General features: G+C 40.3%; 2 protein-coding genes across 2 annotated transcripts; one reads left to right on the forward strand and one right to left on the reverse strand.

Annotated features, from left to right (window-relative positions):
• Positions 1–4,626: 4,626 nt before the first annotated feature.
• Positions 4,627–17,097, reverse strand: LOC146367315 (uncharacterized). The gene is made up of 5 exons (XM_084912641.1): positions 16,931–17,097; positions 5,823–5,911; positions 5,539–5,711; positions 5,198–5,375; positions 4,627–4,820 (listed from the first exon to the last, which is right to left on the reverse strand). The coding sequence occupies exons 1-5, from the start codon at positions 17,095–17,097 to the stop codon at positions 4,663–4,665; spliced, it is 765 nt and encodes a 254-aa protein (XP_084768767.1). The 3' UTR covers positions 4,627–4,662.
• On the forward strand, positions 9,899–23,529 carry b3gnt5b (UDP-GlcNAc:betaGal beta-1,3-N-acetylglucosaminyltransferase 5b). Its single transcript, XM_084913341.1, has 3 exons — positions 9,899–9,990; positions 16,947–17,119; positions 18,807–23,529. Exon 3 carries the CDS (start codon positions 19,111–19,113, stop codon positions 20,272–20,274), a length of 1,164 nt encoding a protein of 387 aa, XP_084769467.1. The 5' UTR covers positions 9,899–9,990; positions 16,947–17,119; positions 18,807–19,110; the 3' UTR covers positions 20,275–23,529.
• Positions 23,530–25,316: the final 1,787 nt, after the last annotated feature.

Below are 25,316 nucleotides of genomic sequence, written 5' to 3' on the forward strand. Positions count from 1 at the left end.
CTCTGGTACTAATTGAATGAATGGGAGGTATTTGTGCACATTTAGAAGCATCATTATTTCATTTACAGTCAATTTTTCTAAAGAACACTTGAATAAATGGTAAATGGCCTGTATTTGTATAGTGCTTTACTAGTTCCTAAGGACCCCAAAGCACTTTACACATCCAGTCATCCACCCATTCACACACACTCACACACTGGTGATGGCAAGCTACATTGTAGCCACAGCCACTCTGACAGAGGTGAGGCTGCCGGACACTGGCGCCACCGGGCCCTCTGAGCACCACCAGTAGGCAACGGGTGAAGTGTCTTGCCCAAGGACACAACGACCGAGACTGTCCAAGCCGGGGCTCGAACCGGCAACCTTCCGATTACAAGGCGAACGCCCAACTCTTGAGCCACGATCGCCCCAATGAATAGCTTGCTATTAAAACGAAAACAAAAACATAGATGTGTATGCGACGCCCAGCATCTAGTCAGGTGTCTCAGATTATTAGGAGAATATGAAAAAGTTTACTTTTGCTCTTAGTTTGATTGAAAAAGATATGCTTTCATATATATTCTACATTCATAAAAAACTAAAGTGAAATCATTCAAGTCTTAATTTGTTTACATTTGATGATTAAACTGGTCAATAAGCATTCTTTCACCTGTGTGTGAACAAATGTCACTCGCTGCCCTTAAACCTGAAAACAGTTTTTTGTCTAGAAAGTCTGTTTTGTATTTGTTTTTTACTTATGGTGTTCCAAGCATTTGACAGCTAGGATGACTGGAGAGAAACGGCAATGCATTACAGCATTTAAGAAATAAGTGTGGTCTTCAAAAAAGTGACGGCAAACATGAGGAAGGGTTTTTGTTTTTTGTGAGCAAGCTTAAATCTAATTTCATGTTAGGAAACTAGATTAAGATCTGAAGTTTCCTGTAGCAAACAAAAATATTGTTTTCTAGACCAGCGTTGTGGCGCATGGAAATCAGATATCCAGTACCTCAAAATATTGTTTCCTAAGACCAATCAAAACCAATTTACAACATAGAAATGTCAAACATAACAAAACATGTTAATGTATGCACTCAGTACTTGGCTGGAGCTCATGGGAGTTGGCTGACCAGTGGAACGGTAAGAACATGGTAAAGAACATGGTTGCCATTTTTGGCACTGTGGGCCAGTGTGAAGTCCTGCTGAAAAAGGAAATCTCCATAAAAATGTATTCGTTTATTTCCTATGAAGTGCTCTGAAATGGTGTTAACTTTGGACTCGATAAAACACAACAGACCAATCGTGACCAGCACCAGCTGATCACACGGCACCCAAAATCCCCACAGACTGGACTTAATCTCCACTATGACTCCAGACTTTAAGACCTGGATTTCCTTTTAACCACTGGGCAACAGACCACTTCTTTTATTTTTCTTACGTCAGGTGAGACACTTCTGATGTCTCTGCTTCAAGTGTGTGCTCATATTAGTAAAGCAACAGTTGTAGCAACGTCTGCGCATGGTGGTTCTCTAAGCACCAACACTGGCCTCAGTCCACTCCTTGTGAAGCGCTCTCAAGTTCCTGAGATTCCTCTCGGGGCTGTGGTTTTCTCTTTTCCTAACACGGTTTTCCCTTCCTTTCAATATCCTGTGAATATGCTTCAGCACAGCTCTCTGAGAACAGTCTGACAGAGTGTTAGGGCCACATTTAGAAAGAAGAATTCTGTTGATCGTTTTGAGAATAAAGCCTTTTCATTTTATACAAATACTCTCCCAGGTTTATGTGCTTTTTCCGTCTGATCAGACGCAGCTTTCTGCACCATCTTTTCAGCATCCCTATACTTATCACCACAGAAATCATTTCCTTCCTTGTTACTAAAAGTGATTCTGAAATACGATTTCACAAACTCTGAGAGTACAGCAGCCGTGGCACTTTGTCTTGAAACAACAACCGTTACCTCCACATTTTGACTTTATTCTCTAAATCAATTCTATTTGTTTTCTTAATGTGTATCTTAATGTATCTTAATGTGTTTTCTTAATCTTAATTCTTCCTAATACTAATTTTGTAGTATAGTCATAAGCCAAAATGAAGACAAAAGTATTATATAACATTTATGTAACATGTTCCGAACAAAGGAAATATATGAAAATTGTTTTTTCCTGATTTTTTATTTATTTATTTATTGAGATGCATTAGTATTTCTATGAACAAAGTGCCAACTCTCACTTCACTTTGTTTCATAGGACTGAAAAGTCAGCTCTTGCGAAGGTGAAGCAATATTCCATTGCTTCAATATTTCTTGTTAAGCACCAATGCGATCTCCTCCCTTTTGCCCCCGTAGCTGGGGGCGTGGTGCTTAAGAAGTTATAGTAAAGGAAACAATGTATATGTATGTGGTATAGGCGAAGGCAGAACCGTGCGATCTCTCGCCTGTGACGTTTGTGGTGAGGTTATTTACCACTATGATGCGAGTGGATGTCATGGTGAACTTTTACTGATTTCTTCAAACTGTTCTTTTACATTCTTGAAAAGCAACAACTGGTCACACAAGTTTTTGGTTTTCCTCTAATACACACGGGCTCAACAGCATACATTGAAGCTTAAATATACCACGTGTTTTAAATTAACAAGGCCTGTTAACCACTTGAGAGTGATCAGTGGACGTTATTGACTAGAACGAGCATATTCTTTTTGACAGTATACTTTTACACATAAAGACGACCCCCGTACCCTTAATGACGAGTTTTGACGCCTCAGTATATATCTATAAAGATGTGGTTTCTGGGTTTTCCCGAGGGTAGCTGCATAGGCAGAGACCACCCTCGCCAACTTCGAATGGAAAGTCAGTCATTTTGTTCTATGAGGATGTCTGAGACGTGGCACAAACAGCTCAGTAGGGTTATTTCTTTTTCTTCAGCTTTCCAGAGTTAAAGAGTTGAAAGATTTGTCTGACAGCACTCAGACCAATAGAAAAGTCCAAGAAACACAGTGATCCATTTTTAGCGTCACATATTTGTAATATCAGCTCAAATCTTGACTGACATTCATGTGTCATAATATGTTTACAGACACAGTCCTGGATTCTGGGTTAAATAATGTGACAGATATTTGAAGTCATGTCAAATCTGATAACACAGAAATCAACACAACCAGAAGTGTATTTGTTTGTGGTTGCATGGATTGAGAATTAGCAGATGTTATTGTTTTCACTCAGTCAGCTTAAAAGTCCCCTCAGACAGGACTTTAAAAGCACTGTCGGGTGATATACAGTGCACATTTCAGTCCACTGTTCAGGTGGGAAACCTTCAGTCCTGGGATTCACACTGATGTCACTTTGACATCTAGCACCAAATAGACATTGTTCATTCAGCCAGACTATAAAGAAATTACAGTGACTGCAGACTTTTTAGCACTGCAGGAATGGGTGCCTGCCTATCACTGCCTGCATGTGGAGACATAGCTGAAGGAAAATACTTGCATAACTTTCCAAATACGAACTTACCAGGTTTTTCATAGGAACTTAAAGTTTACTTTTACTCTTAGTTTGATTGAAAAAGATATACTTTCATATATATTGTACATTCATAAAAAACTAAAGTGAAATCATTCAAGTCTTAATTTGTTTACATTTGATGATTAAACTGGTCAATAAGCATTCTTTCACCTGTGTGTGAACAAATGTCACTCGCTGCCCTTAAATCTGAAAACAGTTTTTTGTCTAGAAAGTCTGTTTTGTATTTGTTTTTTACTTATGGTGTTCCAAGCATTTGACAGCTAGGATGACTGGAGAGAAACGGCAATGCATTACAGCATTTAAGAAATAAGTGTGGTCTTCAAAAAAGTGACGGCAAACATGAGGAAGGGTTTTTGTTTTTTGTGAGCAAGCTTAAATCTAATTTCATGTTAGGAAACTAGATTAAGATCTGAAGTTTCCTGTAGCAAACAAAAATATTGTTTTCTAGACCAGCGTTGTGGCGCATGGAAATCAGATATCCAGTACCTCAAAATATTGTTTCCTAAGACCAATCAAAACCAATTTACAACATAGAAATGTCAAACATAACAAAACATGTTAATGTATGCACTCCCCAGATAGCAAGGAAACATTGAAACAATGTTGAGTCAATATCAGGCGATGTCATTGAATCAACGTTGAAGTGTGACGTTGACCTAACGTCACTCTTGCACCCTTTTTTAACGTTGAAACAACGTCAGGTTTTGATGTTGAATCAATGTTGAAACCTGACATTGATTCAACGTTATATTTTCTAATACTGTTGACATTGAAACAATGTCAGATTCTGATATTGAAACACTGTTGAGCTATGGTGTTGATTTTCCACCTCTTTCGCAGTTGCTTTTTATTAAAACAACAGTTAAATCATGACTGGAAATCTACCTTTCTTTATAGGTATTTTAACCAATACTAAACTACTGCATGTTTCCATCAATACTTAAACCACCTAAACACATAATTGTACTTATTCCTCAAATTGGACACCCTTTATAAAAAAAAAAAACAAATGTCTCACAATGTATCATGTCAATATTAATATCCTAAAATAAGAAAGCATTGCATGTGATGTAACAGAGAAAAAAAAATAAACAAAAAAAAAGGTCAATAGGCATGTTTCGTTTGCTAAATACTTTATTAAAAGACAGTTTCCTATTTACATTTATGTTTCACAGAAGTTTGTAATTTTTTACTCTGGGATGGGGGATGCATGATGTGCGTCCTGCACCACCCAAACGATCTGGGGCGTATCGGAGCCATTTCTGCACTGCTTGTGCAAAGACAAACTCGGACATAGAGTTTGCCCCTAACTGCTGCGTCAGGCCATCTAGGACAAAAATACACACACACACACAAACAAAAAAAGTGAATTAGAGCACATGAATAAGCTCTTGTTAACTGTCTTCAGCGGGGAGAAAGTATGTAAACTCCTAGGCTGATAAACATGAAAGTCACCAGGCGTAAATCTGCAAACTGCCGCATTTGATTCCCAAAGAGCTATGAGCGGAAAAAGTGATAAGTCTTAGCATGGTGTGCCGTGTATCCTTTAAAACAAAATAAACGTGGGGTCCTCGGGCTGTACAAACTACAACCCGAGGACTAAACAAGCCAAAGACCAAAGACTCCATCTCCAGATTAACCGGACATGAAAGTCTTGTTATTAAGAAAGACAAAGTAATATAGCAAAAAACCGGTAAAACTTACCAAATATGCATTTGCAGAGCGCTGTATCTTTAAATGCCATTTTTTGCTTTGTCTGGTCCTTGGTTTTTTTCCCTGCCCAGTTTAGTACCAAGGCCAGCTCGTTTGCAATGGCATAAGCCATTACACGGCGGACTCGCACCTCCAGTGTGGTCCCTCCAATCAAGGCAAAGCGTCTCACCTATAGACACATTTTAAGAGATGGAATTAGCGTGTCTCATGTCTTAAATGTGTATGTAAGTGCTTGTGTGTTTAATCAACAGGCTGTTGTTATGTATTTAAATCACATCTGACAGCTATTACACTTTATAGTTACAAAGTGTACATAACCTTTATATACTTACCATTGCCTTATTTGCCTCTTGTGATTGAAGAGCTGCCTCTGCATTGTTTAGCTCCTCAATGTTGTGCAAGGGCAAATCCAGAGGCAGTACCCCAGCATCTACCGATTCATTGCAGCCGGTATTGCGGATGGCTCTGACCTCCTCACGGAGTTCGTTAACAGCCCTCGTCAGGTCTGACAGAAAAAGATAATTTTTTTAAGTATTTAAGAATACAGACAACTTGTCAAAAGTTTCCTTGTGTCACACACAGATATGTACAAAGACACTAGACAGTATTTTATTACCTGGTATTTTCACTCGAGGGGCCTGGGGAAACCGTTTTTTTGTGGGCTGCTCATCCTCTGAGTCTCTATATGTGTACAGGGGATTTGGTCTAAAGAAAAAAAGTTGAAAACGGTCATAAGTAATTACAAATGTGCTTTTGGAATATTTTTTCCTAAAGTTACAGTTTGATTTATAACAACACACACAGGAAACGGAGATGTGCAAGAAGGTACAGTATACAAGGAATTTTTGAAGTGCACAAGTGTACACGGCTTTGCATTTATAAAAAGTTTACAAGCTTCCACTTTTTGGACTATATTATGTGGTGATATTGCAGTATGCAAGCACCACAGATATGTATAAAAGACAAGATCATAAATTCTTAGCAATCAAAGATATGTTTGTGAAATAAAAAAAGTTTTACTTGTGCTTTCTTTTATGACTGGTCTGAGTTTCAGCTTTGGACTGAAGGTCAGGCGTATCACAGTGTTCACTTAGATATCTCTGGAGACTGCGTTCTGCTTTGTGAAATGTGTCTGGAAGTACAAACACAATGTATGGCCAGACATAAATTAGGACACGAAAAACTTGTTATTGTTACATTTATACAACACCAATCCAGATGATACCCACCATGGCTTATTAGAAGTCGGACTGGTGCATAGGTGACCCATGTTGCACCAGGATGAACTCTCCTCTTTACTGTGGCGTGGATCCTGAATGTGTCTCACGGAGGATATGGAGGCCATGACAATTTCTCCCCATTTATCCATGAACTAGGGACTATTTCTGTACCACCAGTGCTGAACTGCACAATGCACCAGTCTTTCAATTTTATCTTTTTTTTTAATTTGGAGTCCTTTTTTGCCCTGTCTAGGATAAACAGGAAACAGATAATTACAATATATTTCATAGTCACTACAAAACTTGATCTATTGATAGAACTAAATAATAGCTTAAAATGTATATAGGCAACAATTACAAGCAAACCCGATAAAACAAACTCTTTTTTTCTTTTTCTTTTTTTTTCCTTTTTTTTTTTTTTTTTTTTTTTTTTTACATACAACTGCGTGTGTATATGTAAGCATTTAAACACTGAAGATAATAAAATTAACAGTATTTTGTCTAAGTCTGCCATTGTAGGAATTCATGGCACCGAGACAAAAACTTGGCGCACAGTGTGGCGTCAAAATAGGCGCACACTTTTGACGCTGCGTTTTCTCCGTCTTCCTCGTCCACACGTAAATGCTAAAACGGAGTTTTCGAAAATATCCACCCTGGCAGGCGTCTTTAAAAATCTCAGTTTTCAGTTAAGGAGAACGCAGTTTACGTGTGGACAAAAGGTGCAAACGCAGGGTAGGTGAGCGTGCAACGTAAAGTTAGGTGAGCGTGCAGCGTAAAGTTAGGTGAGCGTGCAGCGTAAAGTTTGGTGAGCGTGCAGCGTAAAGTTTGGTGAGCGTGCAGCGTAAAGTTTGAATTGAGTGTGAATCGAAGCGGGTGCTCTCCAATCATTAAAAGTAACAAAGTCATTGAACACATTTATACAGTTACCTTTACGTTTATCAATCATATATCACAGATTTACAATTTTTTGTAGTACTATGCTAAAAAGCAACAACAGAGTGAAAGTCTGGGTCAAGTGCCGAGGCGACGGCAAGAACAAAGGAACCCTCGAAGCGTTAAAGCTAGCTTTGTAAGGGAATATAATGGAAAAGTATGAAACGAAAATGTTTTCTTTGTTGATAGACTTTGTTTGCAGTGCAATTTATTTGTTGCCGGATTGTAAGATGAAAGTAGACACAATTTCGGGCTCCCACATTTTATCCGAAACTTTACATTAACAAGTTTGTTTGTTTTTTTACTGTTATTCAAATGCAACCGTGGAAATAACGAATAGAACAAAAGTCATTCATTCTTACCTTATACTAATCGTGGTGCAGGCCAGTGCAGTGCATGAACTGATGCCTTCTCCGGTCAATTCCGCTGAGAGTAAATCTAATGTCCCGCTCTACTGTACAAGACAATGGTTACCTGGAGGGATGTACCAATGTGATAGGGGTGCTGCGGAATAGTCCAAGTGGTAGCAGCTTTAATTTCCCGCTCAACCATAAATCTATGGTTTTTCAACGTGATTGTTGTCACCTTGTCAACTATAAATAGATCAACAATCAACGATGACAGAACAACAGTGAATCAATGTTATTTCAATGTCAGTGTCAGGTTTCATCAGTATTTCAATGTTGTTTCAACATTGGTTTTGTGTTGACATTTCAATCCTGACGATTCTGATGGTTCAGATGGAAAATCAACATCTGTTCAATGTCTCCTTGCTATCAGTACTTGGCTGGAGCTCATGGGAGTTGGCTGACCAGTGGAACGGTAAGAACATGGTAAAGAACATGGTTGCCATTTTTGGCACTGTGGGCCAGTGCAAAGTCCCGCTGAAAAAGGAAATCTCCATAAAAATGTATTCGTTTATTTCCTATGAAGTGCTCTGAAATGGTGTTAACTTTGGACTCGATAAAAACACAACAGACCAATCGTGACCAGCACCAGCTGATCACACGGCACCCAAAATCCCCACAGACTGGACTTAATCTCCACTATGACTCCAGACTTTAAGACCTGGATTTCCTTTTGACCACTGGGCAACAGACCACTTCATTTATTTTTCTTACGTCAGGTGAGACACTTCTGATGTCTCTGCTTCAAGTGCGTGCTCATATTAGTAAAGCGACAGTTGTAGCAACGTCTGCACATGGTGGTTCTCTAAGCACCAACACTGGCCTCAGTCCACTCCTTGTAAACTCACATTCACTTTATTCTGTTCCAGCAGATGAATGATTGTAACCTGATCCTTTTCTAGATAGCGAGTCAATGAGACATGAAAGCTGGCATGCTTTAAGCCCCATATACACGAAAACTAATAATAAAGGAAAGATTCTTAGAAATAGCTGTAAGCGACAAACAAAACTTCAGTTCCTGTTAAACATTTTGAGTCTCACCGATAACATCTTACAGTCAGATTGCTATGAAACTAGATTAACGGATTAGTATACTACATCCAGTTTACATTGGGGGTTTTAAGTGGCATGAATGTCACTTAAAACTGATCCATCTTTTAGGTAGACAGATCAACATGGTTACTTGTCATGCCCTGAAGACAGCACTTTTAACTGTCATTAGAATTTGCATGTATTCAGTTGAGCGTTTATACTGATAGAATCAGAGTTGATAGATCATGGATAATAATCTGTGCCTGACGTTCAAACTTAGTAGTGTTCAGTGGGGGGAAAAGTGGTGTGGACTTGCTATTATTATTTATAAAAGTTGTGTTTTGAGGCCTCTCACACTTGCTTTGTTAGTTTTCTTCAGCCCATCACATGGCAGAAACATGAGACCTGGCAACCCTGATGGATCTGACGCTAACTAAACTAAAGCAGTTGTCGCTATGGAATCATTATTACTATTGTTATTATTGCTGGGTGATTTTTATGCCTGGTCGCTACAGGTGTCACTACTTTTCTTGTGGGGTGATGTGAGTCCTTTGGTTTGTAAGATTAGATATCTATGGCATTGATAAACTTTGTTTCACAATGAATGCTTTAATAAGACCCGTTTCAACAAGGCATAGACAAGAAACAGACTTTTAACAGACAGGTTTTTAACAGACTGTGTGCTTCTATGCAAATTCCATTATTTATAAAAGTTGTGTTTTGAGGCCTCTCACACTTGCTTTGTTAGTTTTCTTCAGCCCGTCACATGGCAGAAACATGAGACCTGGCAACCCTGATGGATCTGACGCTAACTAAACTAAAGCAGTTGTCGCTATGGAATCATTATTACTATTGTTATTATTGCTGGGTGATTTTTATGCCTGGTCGCTACAGGTGTCACTACTTTTCTTGTGGGGTGATGTGAGTCCTTTGGTTTGTAAGATTAGATATCTATGGCATTGATAAACTTTGTTTCACAACGAATGCTTTAATAAGACCCGTTTCAACAAGGCATAGACAAGAAACAGACTTTTAACAGACAGGTTTTTAACAGACTGTGTGCTTCTATGCAAATTAGCCCCCCCCCCTCCGAGAGGGCGTTTGGTTCCTTCCAGCTACCGTGCGATCAATTGAACAGTGAGGATCGTGGAGTAGTCGGCAGCGGCTGGGGGAGTTCTGACCGTACTATAAGGTACGAACAACCACTTACACGAATTTAATGCTTTAATTCAGTTTCAAGATATTGAGAATTTCTTTGGTTAATTAAGTAATCGCCTTTAAGCTAGCTCATCGTCTTCTGTTGCTATTTGAAGATAAGTAGTTTTATATTTAAGAGCGAGCGCGCGAGCGAGAAAAGATAAAACTTTGGTTCCGTGTCAGTTATCTTTTCACAATAAAGAGATTGCAAAGTATTTCCCACAGATTCATAAAAACACTTAGAGACAAAACAGGAATGACAAAGTCAAGTGTTTCGGATGCTTTGAACCGTTTAGAGTGTCCGTTTGTAGCCGGTTTAAATCGGTGTTAATTATGAGTCTGACTCAGTCAAGCAGTGAAACAATTTTGTTGCTTCCATCGTTAGTGGGAATTGTTTTCTTATATGTTTTGCAAAGCATCCTGCTTTCCCGTTGAGTGTTGAAGTGTGTTCCTTTTTAGGAATTATCTTGCGATCATGGTTGGGCTTGTATCATCATTGTTTGGGGAAGGGAACAGAAATGCATGGCATTGCTTTGTTCAGTGTACAGTGTCACAGAACATGCATTTTAAGCGTCTGCATTGATAGTTGTTGCTTTCTCTTGGTTCTAGGTTGTAATAATGCTTTTAAATACTGTAACGTTTCCTATTTTCATATGAGGTCTATGGGGGCTGACTCATTTTTATGCTAGCTTTAAGTGGGACATAGAGGAACTGCAGAAACTTACATAAAATATACATATATCTATTGTTTGAGAGCCTCTCTTGTAGATTACTTTTCAGATATGAGTGCACTGTCTGTCTTGTCTCTGATAAAAGAGGGGAGGGGTTCACAGACTTAGAAAGAAAAATTTTGGTGATCATTTTGAGAATAAAGTCTAAATGTGCAGATTACAGTTGTTGTTTTAAGATAAACTGCCACGTTAGTTATACCATCTACAAAACGGCTTGTTTAGATGAGTTGGCAAAACAAATTGATCTGCCATGTTGTGATAAAACAACATCCTGTTTAGTGCACAAGGGTGTAATCCCCGACATTCTTATATCTGTGTGCCAGACTTTTCATTTTATACACATACACTCTCCCACATTTTTTTTCTCTCCATCTGATCAGACGCAGTTTTCTGCACCATCTTTTCAGCATCCCTATACTTATCACCACAGAAATCATTTCCTTCCTTGTTACTAAAAGTGATTCTGAAGTGCGATTTCACAAGTACAGCAGCCGTGGCACTTTGTTTTGAAACAACAACTGTGACTATTTCAACAGTTTAAATGTAACGTCACAAAGTGTTTGAAGATTTCCTCCCGATCATCTGAATCGTTGTCAGTTTCAGCCCCTGAGGGACTCCTGCGTTTAGAGTAGACACTTGTCTGTTGATATTTTAAAATGAGATTGTTCATAAAACAAAACGAGACAAGAAACATTTTATTCATCCCATATTTAGCAAATCCATTTGTCTGTCTTTTGTGCTGTTTTCAGTTAAATAAGAGTTGAGGGTTTTGTAAATAATTAGCTTTCTGTTGCATTTTCCATTGTTCAAAAAGTGTTTTATTTATACATTAGTAATCTTAGTAATCGACTGAGTCGCTTTAAAAGTTAGTCATTATGTCTTAAAATGAGGAAAGCACAAATAGGAAGTTTAATACTTAAACCATATAACTGTAAAAATCATTTTTTGTTAAACAATAGTGGTAACTTAACCCTCTGGGCTCTATCCTGGCCATTTGTGGCCACTTCACTTTTCTTTTTTCAACCATTTTTGTTCTGTTAATGCAAATGGAATGAAACTTCCCAAAGGTGTGTATTTTTTTCAGATTTTTTAATTTTCAACACCAGCTTCTTAATAATGTCAATAATATTCACTATACACCAAATTGTTCCTCTTGACTCAATCGTGGCCATTTTTGGCCAATTGAAACCCATTATAACCACCTGTATTTGATTCCTTGTTATTGATAGTACTATATCATGCGATTTAGGTAAAATTGCTTTCATTCTAAACTCAACACATGAAAATTGTAGTTTTTAATGTTTTTTTTTTTTTTTTACCAAATTACATGATTTACCCATTTTTGGCCAAGCAAGGAATTTCATGTAATATTCCGAGTTTCTAGTAGCCGCCTTTGATGGCTTACCACACTCCAATGGACAAAAAAATAATGAAACAATTTTGACATAGGTTTGATCTTAAGGATCTAATAGTTTGTTTGTGCATGACATTGCAGCACAAACATGTATTTGCAAGATAGACTGGAATAAATTATGACGCATCAAACATTACATAGGCTGCAGTGAATTTCTGTGGATGCTATTGAGCTTTGAGGTTCCCAGTCAAACTTAGCTTTGAAGCACATGTTAAAAGCACTTTTACTCTTGTATTTTTCATAAAAAGAGACCATACCCAAAATATTAACTCTAGAAACAAAAACAAAACAACCCCCAATCACAGGACATTTTGCAGAGTTCAAAACTGCAGCTACAGCGCAAACAACAACAAACACTGTTTGTAAACGTGTCCTGGAGTTTATGCAGGTGCAGACAGTGCTACTGCTGTAAGTAAGCCTAACGGCTTCAGATCATTTATTCTGGCTATATGGCAAAAAGGTCATCACTGCTTCAAGCACTGCCTATATGATCTGGTCAGAGAGCAAGGACACCAAGCAGTCCTCTGTCCTTGAAGAAAAGACATCTGCCCAAGATGAAGAAACTTCCTCTCCAGAAGATGAGGGGACAATCTCCAAAGAGGCTGACTGCATCACCACTGATGATGAGTACTAGCCAGTGCCTGAATCCTCTTCTTTGGGGGAGGATTGGGGTTGGGGGACATGGAGGTGGAGGCCGAGCAGCTGATGGAAAAGAACATAGGAGCATTTTCTCAGACAGAGGAGCCGGTGACTGAGTGGATCCCTCATGAAAGGAAAACCATGTGGGTCCCACCACTGAAGAGAGACTGCTCTACAATCCAGTACCCACTGGTATCAAACCAGGAGTCACCCTGTATGCAGTTTCCTGAATTAGCAGCCTGAGATCTACTTTTGACCTTTTTATAACAAAGGAGATCTTTTAGCTGCTGTGCACCCTTACAAACCTGCACGGGAGGCGAAGGTGTGAGGATTGGAGGATTATGGATGAAGTAGAGATAAAACCTACACCAGAATAAAGCAATACATAGCATGTTGTATGACAACACTGGAAGTTCTCAGGAAGTAAAAAGGGGAAAGGGGTTCAGACTCCAACTGACGGAGGAGCTCCGAGGACAACGTCTTTCCTTCGGGCACCTTGGCAGAGGAACCCCTCAGATGAAAACTGGCACAGGGGAAACAACCCAGAGCTTCCTCCTCAGCTCCTCCAGTTGCAACAGAGGAAGATTTTGTCTGTCTTTGGCTTCACCAAAACTACCACAGCAATATCCCACATGCCAAAGCAACGGAGGAATGTGCTTCTTTTGACAGCAACACACAAGGAACCAGCAGTCAGTGATGGGGAATAAAGGATGCGTGAAAGCAAGAAGCAATCCTGGACTACAATAGGCACAAATACAGATTGGATAACTTAGAGAGGATGTTGGCACCTCGAGTTGTAGAAGGAAAACTAACTGATGGCTGCTGGTTCTTTTCTCCAATCTCCTGGATGTCTTGGGATACGATGCCTTTGTCCCGCCCGGAAACAACTTCACTGAAGTGGGGGAGTCCTCTACAACCTACAAATGAAGAGTGATCCTGGGAGAGCTGGGACACATGCTGGTGACCTCAACAACTGCAAGACACCCTTGTCCCTGATTCTCAGCCACTTCTGCCATTGATCTCAAGATACAGTAGTCTGAACCAGAGTGTGACCCACACCCCACCAACGAAATGAGAAGAAGGTGCAAAAGGTGCACCTCCAGGATTGGAACAGCAGCCCCTTGCACCAGGTGTAGAAAGTGTGCCTACAAAAACCACTCTAATGTGGTTAGTACGTCTTGCTGCTAATGAGGTTGCACACAGAAGCTCACACTGGAATATAAATTTTGATCATTTTATTGGTCATTTCAGTGGTTATTTGGTCATTAAATTGCCTTTCTGGCCACCAACACACCATGTGTGATTTTCTTTTTGGCCATTCATTCCCCCCCCCAAAAAAGAAAAAAGAAATAAAGTAAAAGTAAATCATTGTTACAGTTACTGTTACTGACCTGCAATGATGATAAAAAAAATATTAGGTTTCACCATTCATATGCTAAAAAATGTGAACTTTATTACTATTTTCCCCCAAAACCGTAGTAATAATACATAATCTGACTGGTATTCAAAGGGTATAATATCTGAATTTGAATTATATTTTGGTTTTTATGACTAGAAGCGGTGCTAATTTAAAAAATCAAGTCAACGAAAGTAGAAAAATGTTTTAATATATATTCATTTTATAGTATTTTGTAAATGTAAACAGAGGGTGGCCATTTTTGGCCACGAACAAGCTGAGAGGGAGTTTTTTTTATTTTTCTGTCACTGCACAAAAAAACAAAGATGCATAAAACTCATTGATACTTTTAATTATTGCTACGCATCTAACCTCCATCATGGTTAGAAAATAAATCAGATGACATGTTTTATTTGTAAAAAAATTTGGGTTTTGTGATTTTTTTTTTTTTTTTTTTTTTTTTTTTTTTTTTCTATTTATGAGTTCCTATGATTATGTGATCTAACTGGTATTTAAAGGGTTAAAATTCTGAATTTGAATGAAATTCAGATTTTCATGAACAGCACTGATGCTAATCTAAAAAATCAAGTCAAAAAAAGTGGAAATCTTTCTTAATATATATTAATTTTATAGCATTTTGTAAATGTAAACAAGGGGTGGCCATTTAACCCGGAGATGATGCATTGCTTTCCGGTATCCAGCAGACTGCACACGAGGTGTAAGTCTTGTTTGAGGGTCTCTGACGATGGTTTAAGCCAGTAGTACTGACATGAACAACTGTTGCTGAGGCTTTGTGGTGGGTTTCCAACAGCTGCAGAGCGGTCAGAGTAATATCCTTCACACAGGCACTGGGATAGCAGAAGGTATCCCCACCGCGCACCGCCACATGTTGGAGCATAGAGGTGCCGAAAACAAGCACCGTAAGTAAATGTTCAGTACTGCAGTGTTGTTGAAATGGGAGCTTTCTTTGTTTAGTGTTGTGAATATTAACTATTTAAGCTACTGCTGAGGGGAGGGGCTGTATGTCTGCCTGTCTGCAGCTATGCAGTATCAACTTGGTAGCTGGAGGCATCATAGAGGGTGCTGTTGGTGTCACTAGTGTTCCAGTTGAAGATCTAATCCAGGGGTGTCAAACTTCAGGCCTCGAGGGTTGGTGTCCTGCAGGTTTTAGATCTCACCTTGCGTCAACACCCCTGAATCAAATGATTAGTTCAGTACCAGCCTCTGGAGAACTTCAGGACATGTTGAGGAGGTCATTTAGCCATTTAAATCAGCTGCGTTGGATCAAGGACACATCTAAAACCTGCAGGACACCGGCCCTCGAGGCCTGGAGTCCGACACCTGTGATCTAATCCAATTTAGGAATTTATTACTTTCAGTATCAGTTGGTTTTTAAGTGCTAGATGGCTCATTACCAAGGTGTTACACAAAAAAACATCTTGTGACGGGAAAAACCAATGAGCTTTTGCGACACTTTATTGTTGCTAAACATATTGATGTCACTGGTTACAGAAGAATTTATAAACTACTGAAGATTTCAGTGAGCGCTGTTGGGTCCAGAATCCGTCAGTGGAAAGAACATAATTTTACCATAAACCGGTCTTGAGCAAGTGCTCTCTGCAGGATTCTAGACAGAGACGTGCATTACTTAAAGGGAAGCACCTGATCGTGGCCAGTTTCTGCTCCCGATTCAATGCAGGATGTTAACCAGGAACAAGTCATATGCAAAGAAACAATGAGAGGATGGGGCCAAAAATCATCATGCGAATAAATGAGTGGAGTGAAAAACTAGATTATTTGTTTTGGTGCCAAACCACCTAGTGTTAAATGTTAATAAAGTAAATTAATGACACCTGTAACTGGTTTTATGGCTTTCCCATAATTTAAAACTGTCCCAGTGATCTGAGATCCTTTTGTGTGCCTGTTGATTAAATAAGCATGTGAGCATTACTGTGAGTGTGCGAGTGGGAAGCCAACCCCGAGCACAACCCTTTCTTCACACTTTCCCAATACAGTTAGTCATATGCTGTGCAGAACCTGATGCATCAAAGTGTAGTCTTTCACTTCTGTAACCTCCTGACAAACATTTCTGTCTAATCAGGTCATTTTGTATATTTTTAGACATCCAGCGCACTGGCTCTCAGGTGAAATTCAGGGCACGCCGCTTTAGGATTTCATATTTCCTGTTTTAATGGAGTGGAGGCTGCTACATTTCATTATAAAGCTAAATAAATAAAAAGGGTTGTGATACTGAGGCTTTGGTGTGAACACTGAATGGATAAAGTGTGGGCTTTTTATAGTCGGACCTGTCAGTACGTTGATTAGGTTGCCTGTCACTGATTGCCTGCACATTTTGCATTGACTCTCTTTTGAAGGTAGTCCTTTCCTGGTGTTAGACAAAGGGACCAATGATGTGTCCGTTGGCTAGTATACAGGATGCAGTGTGTTTATAGTGCATTTATCTTCAGATACCGATTGGTTCCTACAGGTTCAGAAAATCCAAAGGTGTGTGTGCTTGATGTGTGCAGAGAGTTTGCTTGTGAACTTGAAAGTAATGTTTGTCGGAGCAGGCTTACTCTTATTGTCCTTCCTGCACTTTACTACCAACCTACCGAAAACTGACTGCAGTGCAAAAAAAGGGAGGGCGCAAGAGCAGAGATGGTTCATTCAGAAACAAGCAGAAGTCTGCACTGCACACACAGACCAAGAGAGGGAACAGAAAAACAGGAAAATAAATTACTTCACACATTCTCACTCGGTTCCTCCCACAGGTGGTTTGACTACTTCACAGAAGACTGATGCCAGCCTCTGAGTCTTTTGCGTCTCGTCATCTGAAGGAGAGGTCAACGTCAGACAGCAGAGACGCACCGTGCAGTCAAGAAGCCAGTTCAGTATAGGAGAGGAGGCTGTCGCTGGATTCATACGGTGAAACTTTCTTTTGCCGGTAAGTGCTAGAATAATCATTCAGGTCAGTTTGCCCCCCTCGCCATCTCCTTCTCATTTTGCTTCTGTGCTACAAGACTATTCATACAAGGGGAATAGATTAGGTAGAGAAACTGGCTTAAGTCTGTCTACTGTATCCTGAATCCTGTAGCAGAATCATCCGTGTAGAGAAAAGTGCACAGTTTCAGGAGTCCTGAAGATTATCTATAAATGTGTAACAGATTAACTGGTTCATCGTTTATGAGAAATGCAACATGTTCTTCTTTACTCTGTGCATGTGAAGGATATATTATACTTCTGTAAACGTTGCATATAGTTCCTCATTTCCACATGCATCTAAAAAGAGCTACAAGCTCTGACCTCAGCACATGCAGATAGCACTAAATGGAAATGATTTTTGTTTGTGGCACTGCCTTCACAGCTCGTGTTACAACATTGTTTTTGTTAGCTGTGCATTGTTGCACGTCATCCCCTCTCTAGGAAGGCGCAACTCCCTCATTAAACAGATATCTCAAACCTTTAGAATAAATACCCAATAATGTCTCTCCCAGTTATTAAGGCTGAAGCATGTTTTTAATTCTATTGTGATTCGGGTAAACAAACCCTGTAAATTCATGCTAACATGTCACGCACCGTTAAGCACCCTCCCTTCGGCAGGCTTGTAATGAAGACATGAATGCATTCCCTCTTATAAAATATCTGTGAAAAAAAATAATAATAAAAGGAGTGCATCACGCAGGCAGCAAAGTAATAAACTAGATGAAGTGTTAAGCGTTTCTGTGAAGCGTTTTTCATTATTGGGCAGAGAGAAACGAAAGCCATTCGGAGCCACTGACCCCATTAGGCACAGGCCACCCAGTGATGTTTAAAAAGCTCTCGGGGCGCACTGGGAGTCGCATGCCCTGCGTTCATTGCGACCCAACAGCAGCCCCACCCGGCACCCCCCCCTGGTTTTAGCCTAGGCCTTGACGGAAGCGAGTTACTCTCGTCCTGTATTGTGCTGCTGAGCTATTCTGACACCGTCCATTGTATCAGAGTGTTTTCCATGACTCTCAGCGATTTCACTGGGTCTGCAGAGTAAACCCCTCCATTATGGACAAGCTTGCATTGCAACATTTGCTGCGTTGGCTTTTGCATTCTTTTCGCTCACACCATGACCCCCAGATTCCCCACCAACACCACCATTTCCCATCGACCACAAACAATCTGCTCTTCAGCTAATGGTGCGACTCTGGGACTTGTACATGTGGAGTTCACGGGGTGATGGCGGGCAAAAAGTATGTTTGCGAAATTTGAATTTGACACGAGAGATGCATCTGCCATGCTTTGCCGCCAAGAAGGACGTTATGCCTTTTGAATGTTTCAGTTTCCTCCTTTTGAAATGCACGGAAGCAGCCTTATTACAGTTTTGCATTTTCTGATTAGTTTTTATTTCATTTAAAATTTTAGTTTTGAATTCAGTTTATTTTCAGTTAGTTTCCGGAGTGGACTTTTATTTTAGTTAACTAAAATGATTTTTCACATCTAGTTGTTGTTTTTAAATGTGGTTCTAGTTGCCTATAATCACCTTGCACAGATTTTTTCTAAATTAAACTATATTTAGTTTAATTTCTATTTAATTTATATAAAATATAAATTATTATTAATTTCTATTCATTAAACTATAAATGCGCTCTCTCTCTTTGCAGAACCAAAAATTAAGTGGGCGAATAATGAGTCGTCTGCTGCTGAGTGACTGAGTGGCTTTCTCCCCCCACCCCCCACCTCAATGGATCACACTTCCCAGCAGCCCCCACTGAGTCTCACCACTGCCTCTGCCTCCTGCTGAATGTTGGAGAGCCTAGGATGGAATACCAAGCAAGTGATGCTCTGAGGCAATCAAACAACACTGTCGACCTCCATTACCTTACCCCCCCTGAACGCACCAACACCTGCTCCGCTGCCACCTCCTCTCAGACAGGGACCGCAGCCACTAGTTGATCCCATTCCAGGATGTTTCTGAATTTCCGCCGTGTTCGAAAATGCCAGTTGGTGCAGGTGATGACCACCTGCCTTGTGCTCTCTGTGGTGATGGTCTGCTGGCAGCAGCTGGACAACAGCGTCGTCAGCCACGTCAAATCCTATTCCTATCGCTACCTGGTCAACCGGTTCACCTACATCAACAAGAGCCTCACCATCCCCCGAAAGCAAGCCAGAATGTTCAGCAACTTCCAGTACCTTATGGACCACCCCAATAAATGCGTCGGGAAAGATGTTCTCCTCCTCCTCTTTGTCAAAACGTCGCCAGAGAACATTGAAAGGCGAACGGCCATCAGGTCCACCTGGGGGAACGAGACCTACATCCAAAATACCCTGGGGGTGACGGTCAAGGTGGTGTTCGTTCTGGGAGCAGTTCAGACCAAGGAGACGGAGCCTCTGTGGAGCAAGAGGAGTGGCGTTGGTTTTCAGGATCAGCTCATCCAGGAGAATCGTCTCCACGGCGACTTGATCCAGCAAGACTTTTTAGACTCCTTCCACAACCTGACCCTGAAGCTGATCATGCAGTTCCACTGGATGCACAGCCGCTGCCCACACGCCCGCTTCCTCATGACCGCTGACGACGACATCTTTGTCCACATGCCCAACCTGGTGAGCTACCTGCAGGACGTGAGTAGCAGAGGTGTTAAAGACTTCTGGATTGGTCGAGTGCACAGAGGCGCGCCGCCCATCCGCGACAAGGAGAGCAAATACTACGTTTCCTATGAGATGTACCCCTGGGTGACCTACCCGGACTACACAGCTGGGGCTGCGTATGTTGTCTCCAGTGACGTCGCGGAGAAAATCTACCACGCCACGCTGACGCTGAACGCATCCATTTACATAGACGATGTGTTCATGGGCATCTGCGCCAACACCGTGGGTGTGTCACCACAGGAGCACACTTATTTCTCAGGAGAGGGCAAGGCGCCGTATCACCCATGTATCTACGCAAAGATGATGACATCACATGGACACATAGAAGACATTCACGCCATTTGGAAGGCAGCAACGCACCCGCAGGTGAAGCAGCAGGTCTCCGGATTCTTAGGAGATCTGTACTGCACCGCTGTGAAAATGGCTCTGCTTTGTAAACCCTACTATTTCAACACCTACCCCTGCAAAGCAGCCTTTTCCTAGTATTACTCAACACTTTGTGTGTATCATCAGACTGTGAGTGCGAATGTGTCACACTGTAGATCATGAGCACATGAGGGTATTGCTGAGAATATTACCTCGGTCCTTTCAGTCGGACAGTCACGTTGAAGTGTTGTGTTCGAGACCCGGCGATTTGTGTCACTGTGGGTGTGAGATCAGTGTGTTTAGAGTTCAAACAATAGATTCTCATTCACAGCACAGTGTTTCAAAAGTCCTTCAATGTTTACACATCGCCGCAATTCAAACTCAGTAGTGGTGCAAATGACAAGACCACATCCTCATTGTCCTACTGTGAAACGTGAGGCTTAAATAAACGAGCCATGGTTATTAAAACTGACTGACTTATCTGTGAAAACGGAAGTGATTCATTTGGGTGATGACAATGATGTGTGAAATAGCTAATCGAACAGACCTGTGACGCTTCTTCTCTACTTTTGCGCTGGGAAAAAAAAAAGACATTTGACTCACATTTGTAAAAATGTGTGTTTATTTGTTTTTCGTTTTGGTTTTTTAAAATCGGAATAAAGACTGCACTCTGTTGCTGGTGAAGAACTTGAGAGTTTGTGTAAAAGGGAAACAAGGTCTGAGGAAACCTCAAGCCAGCCTTTTGAAGTACTGAAAGGTTTGTTTCCCCTGCTTAGCATTTCTCCAAAGTGCTTGCATGGGTTTTTCGCGCCATACTAAAGATATTCAAGTCAGGTGGTTTGTAAACCCTTTGTGTGCCCCCTGTTCAGTACATATCTGTGGGACTGAGGCATAGCCGCACATAGTAATTCATGTATCTCACTTCAACAGATACAACAGTGTCATACCATCGCAAAGATTGCCAATCAAGCCAAACCTGGTGCAAGTTTTAAAGAGTTGTAGCAGTGACTCAGCGTTGTCTGATACAATTTGACATATATGGGGAAAAAAACAACTTATTTGCTCGTTTAAAAAAACAAAACAAAACAACAAATTTCCCTGGATGTATAATGTGGATGTATAAATGTGGCCAGCATGTAAGAAACGAGTTACGAGTTAATGGAAAATCCTACCAGCAGCAGACTTTTGCACTTTGACTGCATATTTCAAAAAAGGTGATATGAATTTAAAGATGATGTTCGCTCATAAACATCTCCAGAGCATATTTTACTATCACTCTGCTGTCTGGTTTCTGCTTGTGTGAAAAACAAAGTGAAACTTCAACTCTCACTCTTTATGTAAAAAGTTTAATGAACTGAATGAATTAAATTACAATTTAAAAAAAAAAAAAAACATTTTGTTTTTAGCTGAAGCGGTTTATTCGCGCCCATACCTACAGCTATTAATGGAGGCCATAATGTATCTGCGGGCGGTGGTTTACTTTAACTGCCATCAGTGATGGTGGGAAGCAGTCAACCACAATGCAGAACGTTGCATTCAGACTGAACAACGCAGCAAGTGTGCTGTCGAAACCTTGTGGTTTTTCCTGTGTTAAAATAAAGTTCCCGAAACAGGCGTCCGTCTGACGCCACAGTAAGATCGACGGCACTGAGGCCAAAATATTTTTAACCTTTCATTTAATGAAAGCAGGGATTATGTTGTAATCAGTAAGAGATGCATACGCCTCCATTAATATACTCTTTGCCTTAAAGTTTTTAGCTAGAAAAAAAAACCAAAGGAGCTACTACACACATCAGACTGGAAGGCTCACTTGCTCCATGCTCCCCTCTTGGTTAAAATTGCTAAATTGTTTCCATTTCTTCTTTCCTGCAGCTGTATTTTGAATAAAAAATATTTTAAAAACTTCCCTTTGAACATTGAATTGAAGTTTTATTTTGTTTAAACTTAGAACGCAAAACACTAGGCTCTCTGGATTTGACTTGATATTACGCAGTCAGCACAGGTGATGAAAATGCCACCCTCTGCTCCCTTTACTTGGCCTCACTGGAAACTGTCTGCATACATATTTATTGCACCTCGTTCCTGAAATCCGACGTCGCCTGGATTAACTGTTCTAGAAACAGATGCTCTGTTTCCGAGGCAACTTGTAAAGGGAGAGCAGGATTTAGGAGCGTCCAGAAAACGGTCCCAGCTGTCTGCATCTGTTTGGCAGTAATTGAGTTTAGGAAAAAAAAAGACTTCTGTGTCCATTTGAAGCTGTAAATATGAAGTTGTGTTCAAATGCAAATTAGAAAAGTGGGATATGTCACATAAAGTGTGGAGCTGTTTACTTTGACTGTAAGCAGAAGCCGGTTGTTTGTTCTCGGCTTCACTCAAGTCATCATTTCTGGGAATTGTCCCGCGAGGAGTTAACTGTTGACTTTAGTCATCAGAAGCTATTGTCAGGTCCCAAGAGGCAAATTTGGAAAATAATTGTGTTGACAGAGGAGAGTTCCTAAAAATAGGCACTGACTGTGCTGATTAGCGCACCTGAGCAACCCTGAGGGGGCGATAGGGAGTTAAATACGGCTAATTAAAAAATACTATAAATATGTGCAGCCTGTTCAGAAACTGCTCACACAAAGCAGGTCATGCAAACACAATCAGGAAACCGATAACAGGGTAATGAGTTCAAGATTCGAGAGCTGTTGAGGGGAGTCTAAAGTCTGCGTAGTTCTCTTGTGTCCAGATCTTTGATTGTTCACTCCGTCGGGTAACCCTACTTGTCTGGGGTAAAACGGTGTTTTCTCAATTAAAAACGGATGTTGTGGACAACAAGCATGATGAAGAGATTTGCTTCCTTCTGCTTCACTCTTAAAACTCTCACAAAACCACCGCCTGGCATGACGTGGACACTGATCAGTGATTTGATCAGAAATGCTGTTTTATTTTTCTGCCTTTTATAATGGCTTGCTTGGAAATAAAGAGTTAATGCGAGGGTCAATCAGTCGATATGAAGTGCTTTTTCACCTGATGACCTAACTTTTGAACATATGAGCATCCAGCAACAGCACAGAAACATTTATCATTGTCTGAACTTACCAGCAAGGCAGCGTCACACAAGCTGCTAAGAAGCATTAAAGTTTCCATATGTAAGGCGAATGGACTGGCTGTTACATAGCAATTTTCTAGTCGAGCACTCAAAGCACCTTTATACACATACCTCATGCGCAGCACTTTTGTTCCATCCTTTTTCTACTTAAGTGCTTTCTATTTAACATTCACTCTCCGATGGACTCTTTGATGTGTTCATTGGAGAGTGAATGAGAGTAACTAGGGGTTCTTTGGTATGCAGACTGGAGCGACCAGGAATCAAACCTCGGATCTTCCCATTAGTAGATGACCTCACAGCCGCCGCCTCTAAATGTTTTGGAGAGTACAAATTTCAGTCTTGGTAATTCCCTCTGCGTACACAAACAGCACACTTAAAATGAAGTTGCCTGCAGCAGTTTGGCCACAAATCGTTCTGCGTTCAGCAAATGACAAATGTGCTCAAACAGGTGGAGATCAGTGGATTGACCTTGGTTAGAGGTGTGGGTATCAAAATGTGTCAAGTCTCTCGCTTGGCTTGGTGTAAAACGGGACATTTTGCACGTCATACAACTCTTCGTCTGCATAACATTTACGCAAATTCACAGGTGTGAAGAAACAAAGTAAAACATTTAAGCTGTATTTTTAGGTATCTTTATGTGAATATTTATTTTCATTTTTTTTCTTTATTAAAGAAAAAAGAAAGAAAAGAAAGAAAGAAAGAATATTTATTTTTCTGACCTTTTACTTTCACTCACTACATGTTTACATAAATTACCTAACTTTCTACTCTTTACATTTTTAAATCAAGCTCATTATTTTAGGCTCAAAGGTACAATTTATAGCGTTTATACTCGGGGGTTAAAGCGGGCTGGAGCGAGCGCATGCCGCTAGTGCTTCTGAAGAGGAGGAAGCACAAAGGGAGTAACATTTTTATTTTTTAAGTTTCAGGTCATTTTAAAAGTAGCGTTTCTATGGGCTCAACAAACACCAGCAAACACACAAACTGTCTGTGTGCAGTTTGTGTGCTTGCAGTGTGTCGCAAGCTAAAGGTCCAGCTGCTGTATTTCACAGGGAGACAAAAGAGTGTGAGATAAGTTGACTCAGAGATGGAGAAAGAGAAGTTAGATTTCTCAGTGGTATTTGATGAACTGCAGATTTAAAGAGTGCATGTAATGTAATCATTTTAATGAATGAATTTAATGAATTTGCATTTAAGCTCATGATGCTTTGATTCAGAAAGATTCGAGCTGAGCACATTCATTGGAATTGGTTAGACTGGAATGACATTTGTATTCTCACGTGCTTATATTGTATTATTAATATTGTTAATATTTTTTATTATAACATGTTTACAAATAGTTGGTTTATACCAAAAACAGTTGATTTGAAAAAGAAAACAACAGGTTGTAGTGCAGGAGACAGAAATTCAGATAAATGGTCTCCACAGTGTGAGCTCAGCCTTCTCTGTACTCTTCAATTCATAGTTTACGGGTTGATCACAGAGTGTTATTCCAGAAGTTGAGGCTTCTAAGGGTTTTTTTGTGTCTGATGTGCTGTTCGTGTTTTGGGAGTAAAGAAGTAATGAAATTTCTTACTTAGAAATTTTAAATAAAATATTATAATATATAGAGAAAATTACTCTTTGTCAGTCTGGTCCCATTTGATCGGCCTTAATGGGCCCATTTATTAAAACTGGTATAACCTCAATGTCCACGTGGCAGTGAGACAACTGTCTTTACAAAGTGTACTCTCTGGTTTTGTATTTCTTGGGTTTTCCTAACCTGTGTCTGCAGCTAACACGTTGCTTTGATCGCTCCTGTGGTTCCTGCTGTCTCTCCGTTTGACTTTTTTTTTTGCTGTTTTTGTGGTCTATATAGGGTCTATTTCACTTGCATTATGAGCTCCATATGCAGTGGGTTTGCATGCAAATGGCAGACTAACAATCAACTCCAGCCTCTTCCTGTTTAACTGACTAGCTTACACTTACCAGCACACAAAACACGAGTACTGTTTCTAATGTCGGCTTGGATGGGGGTCTGCAGCCCGTCTACAGAGTCTCCCACTGTCCACCGTCTTAACATGATCAG

Source organism: Perissodus microlepis, chromosome 18 (genome assembly GCF_051167445.1).
Source record: "Perissodus microlepis isolate ML-2025 ecotype Zambia chromosome 18, ASM5116744v1, whole genome shotgun sequence".
Classification (NCBI taxonomy): Eukaryota; Metazoa; Chordata; class Actinopteri; order Cichliformes; family Cichlidae; genus Perissodus; species Perissodus microlepis.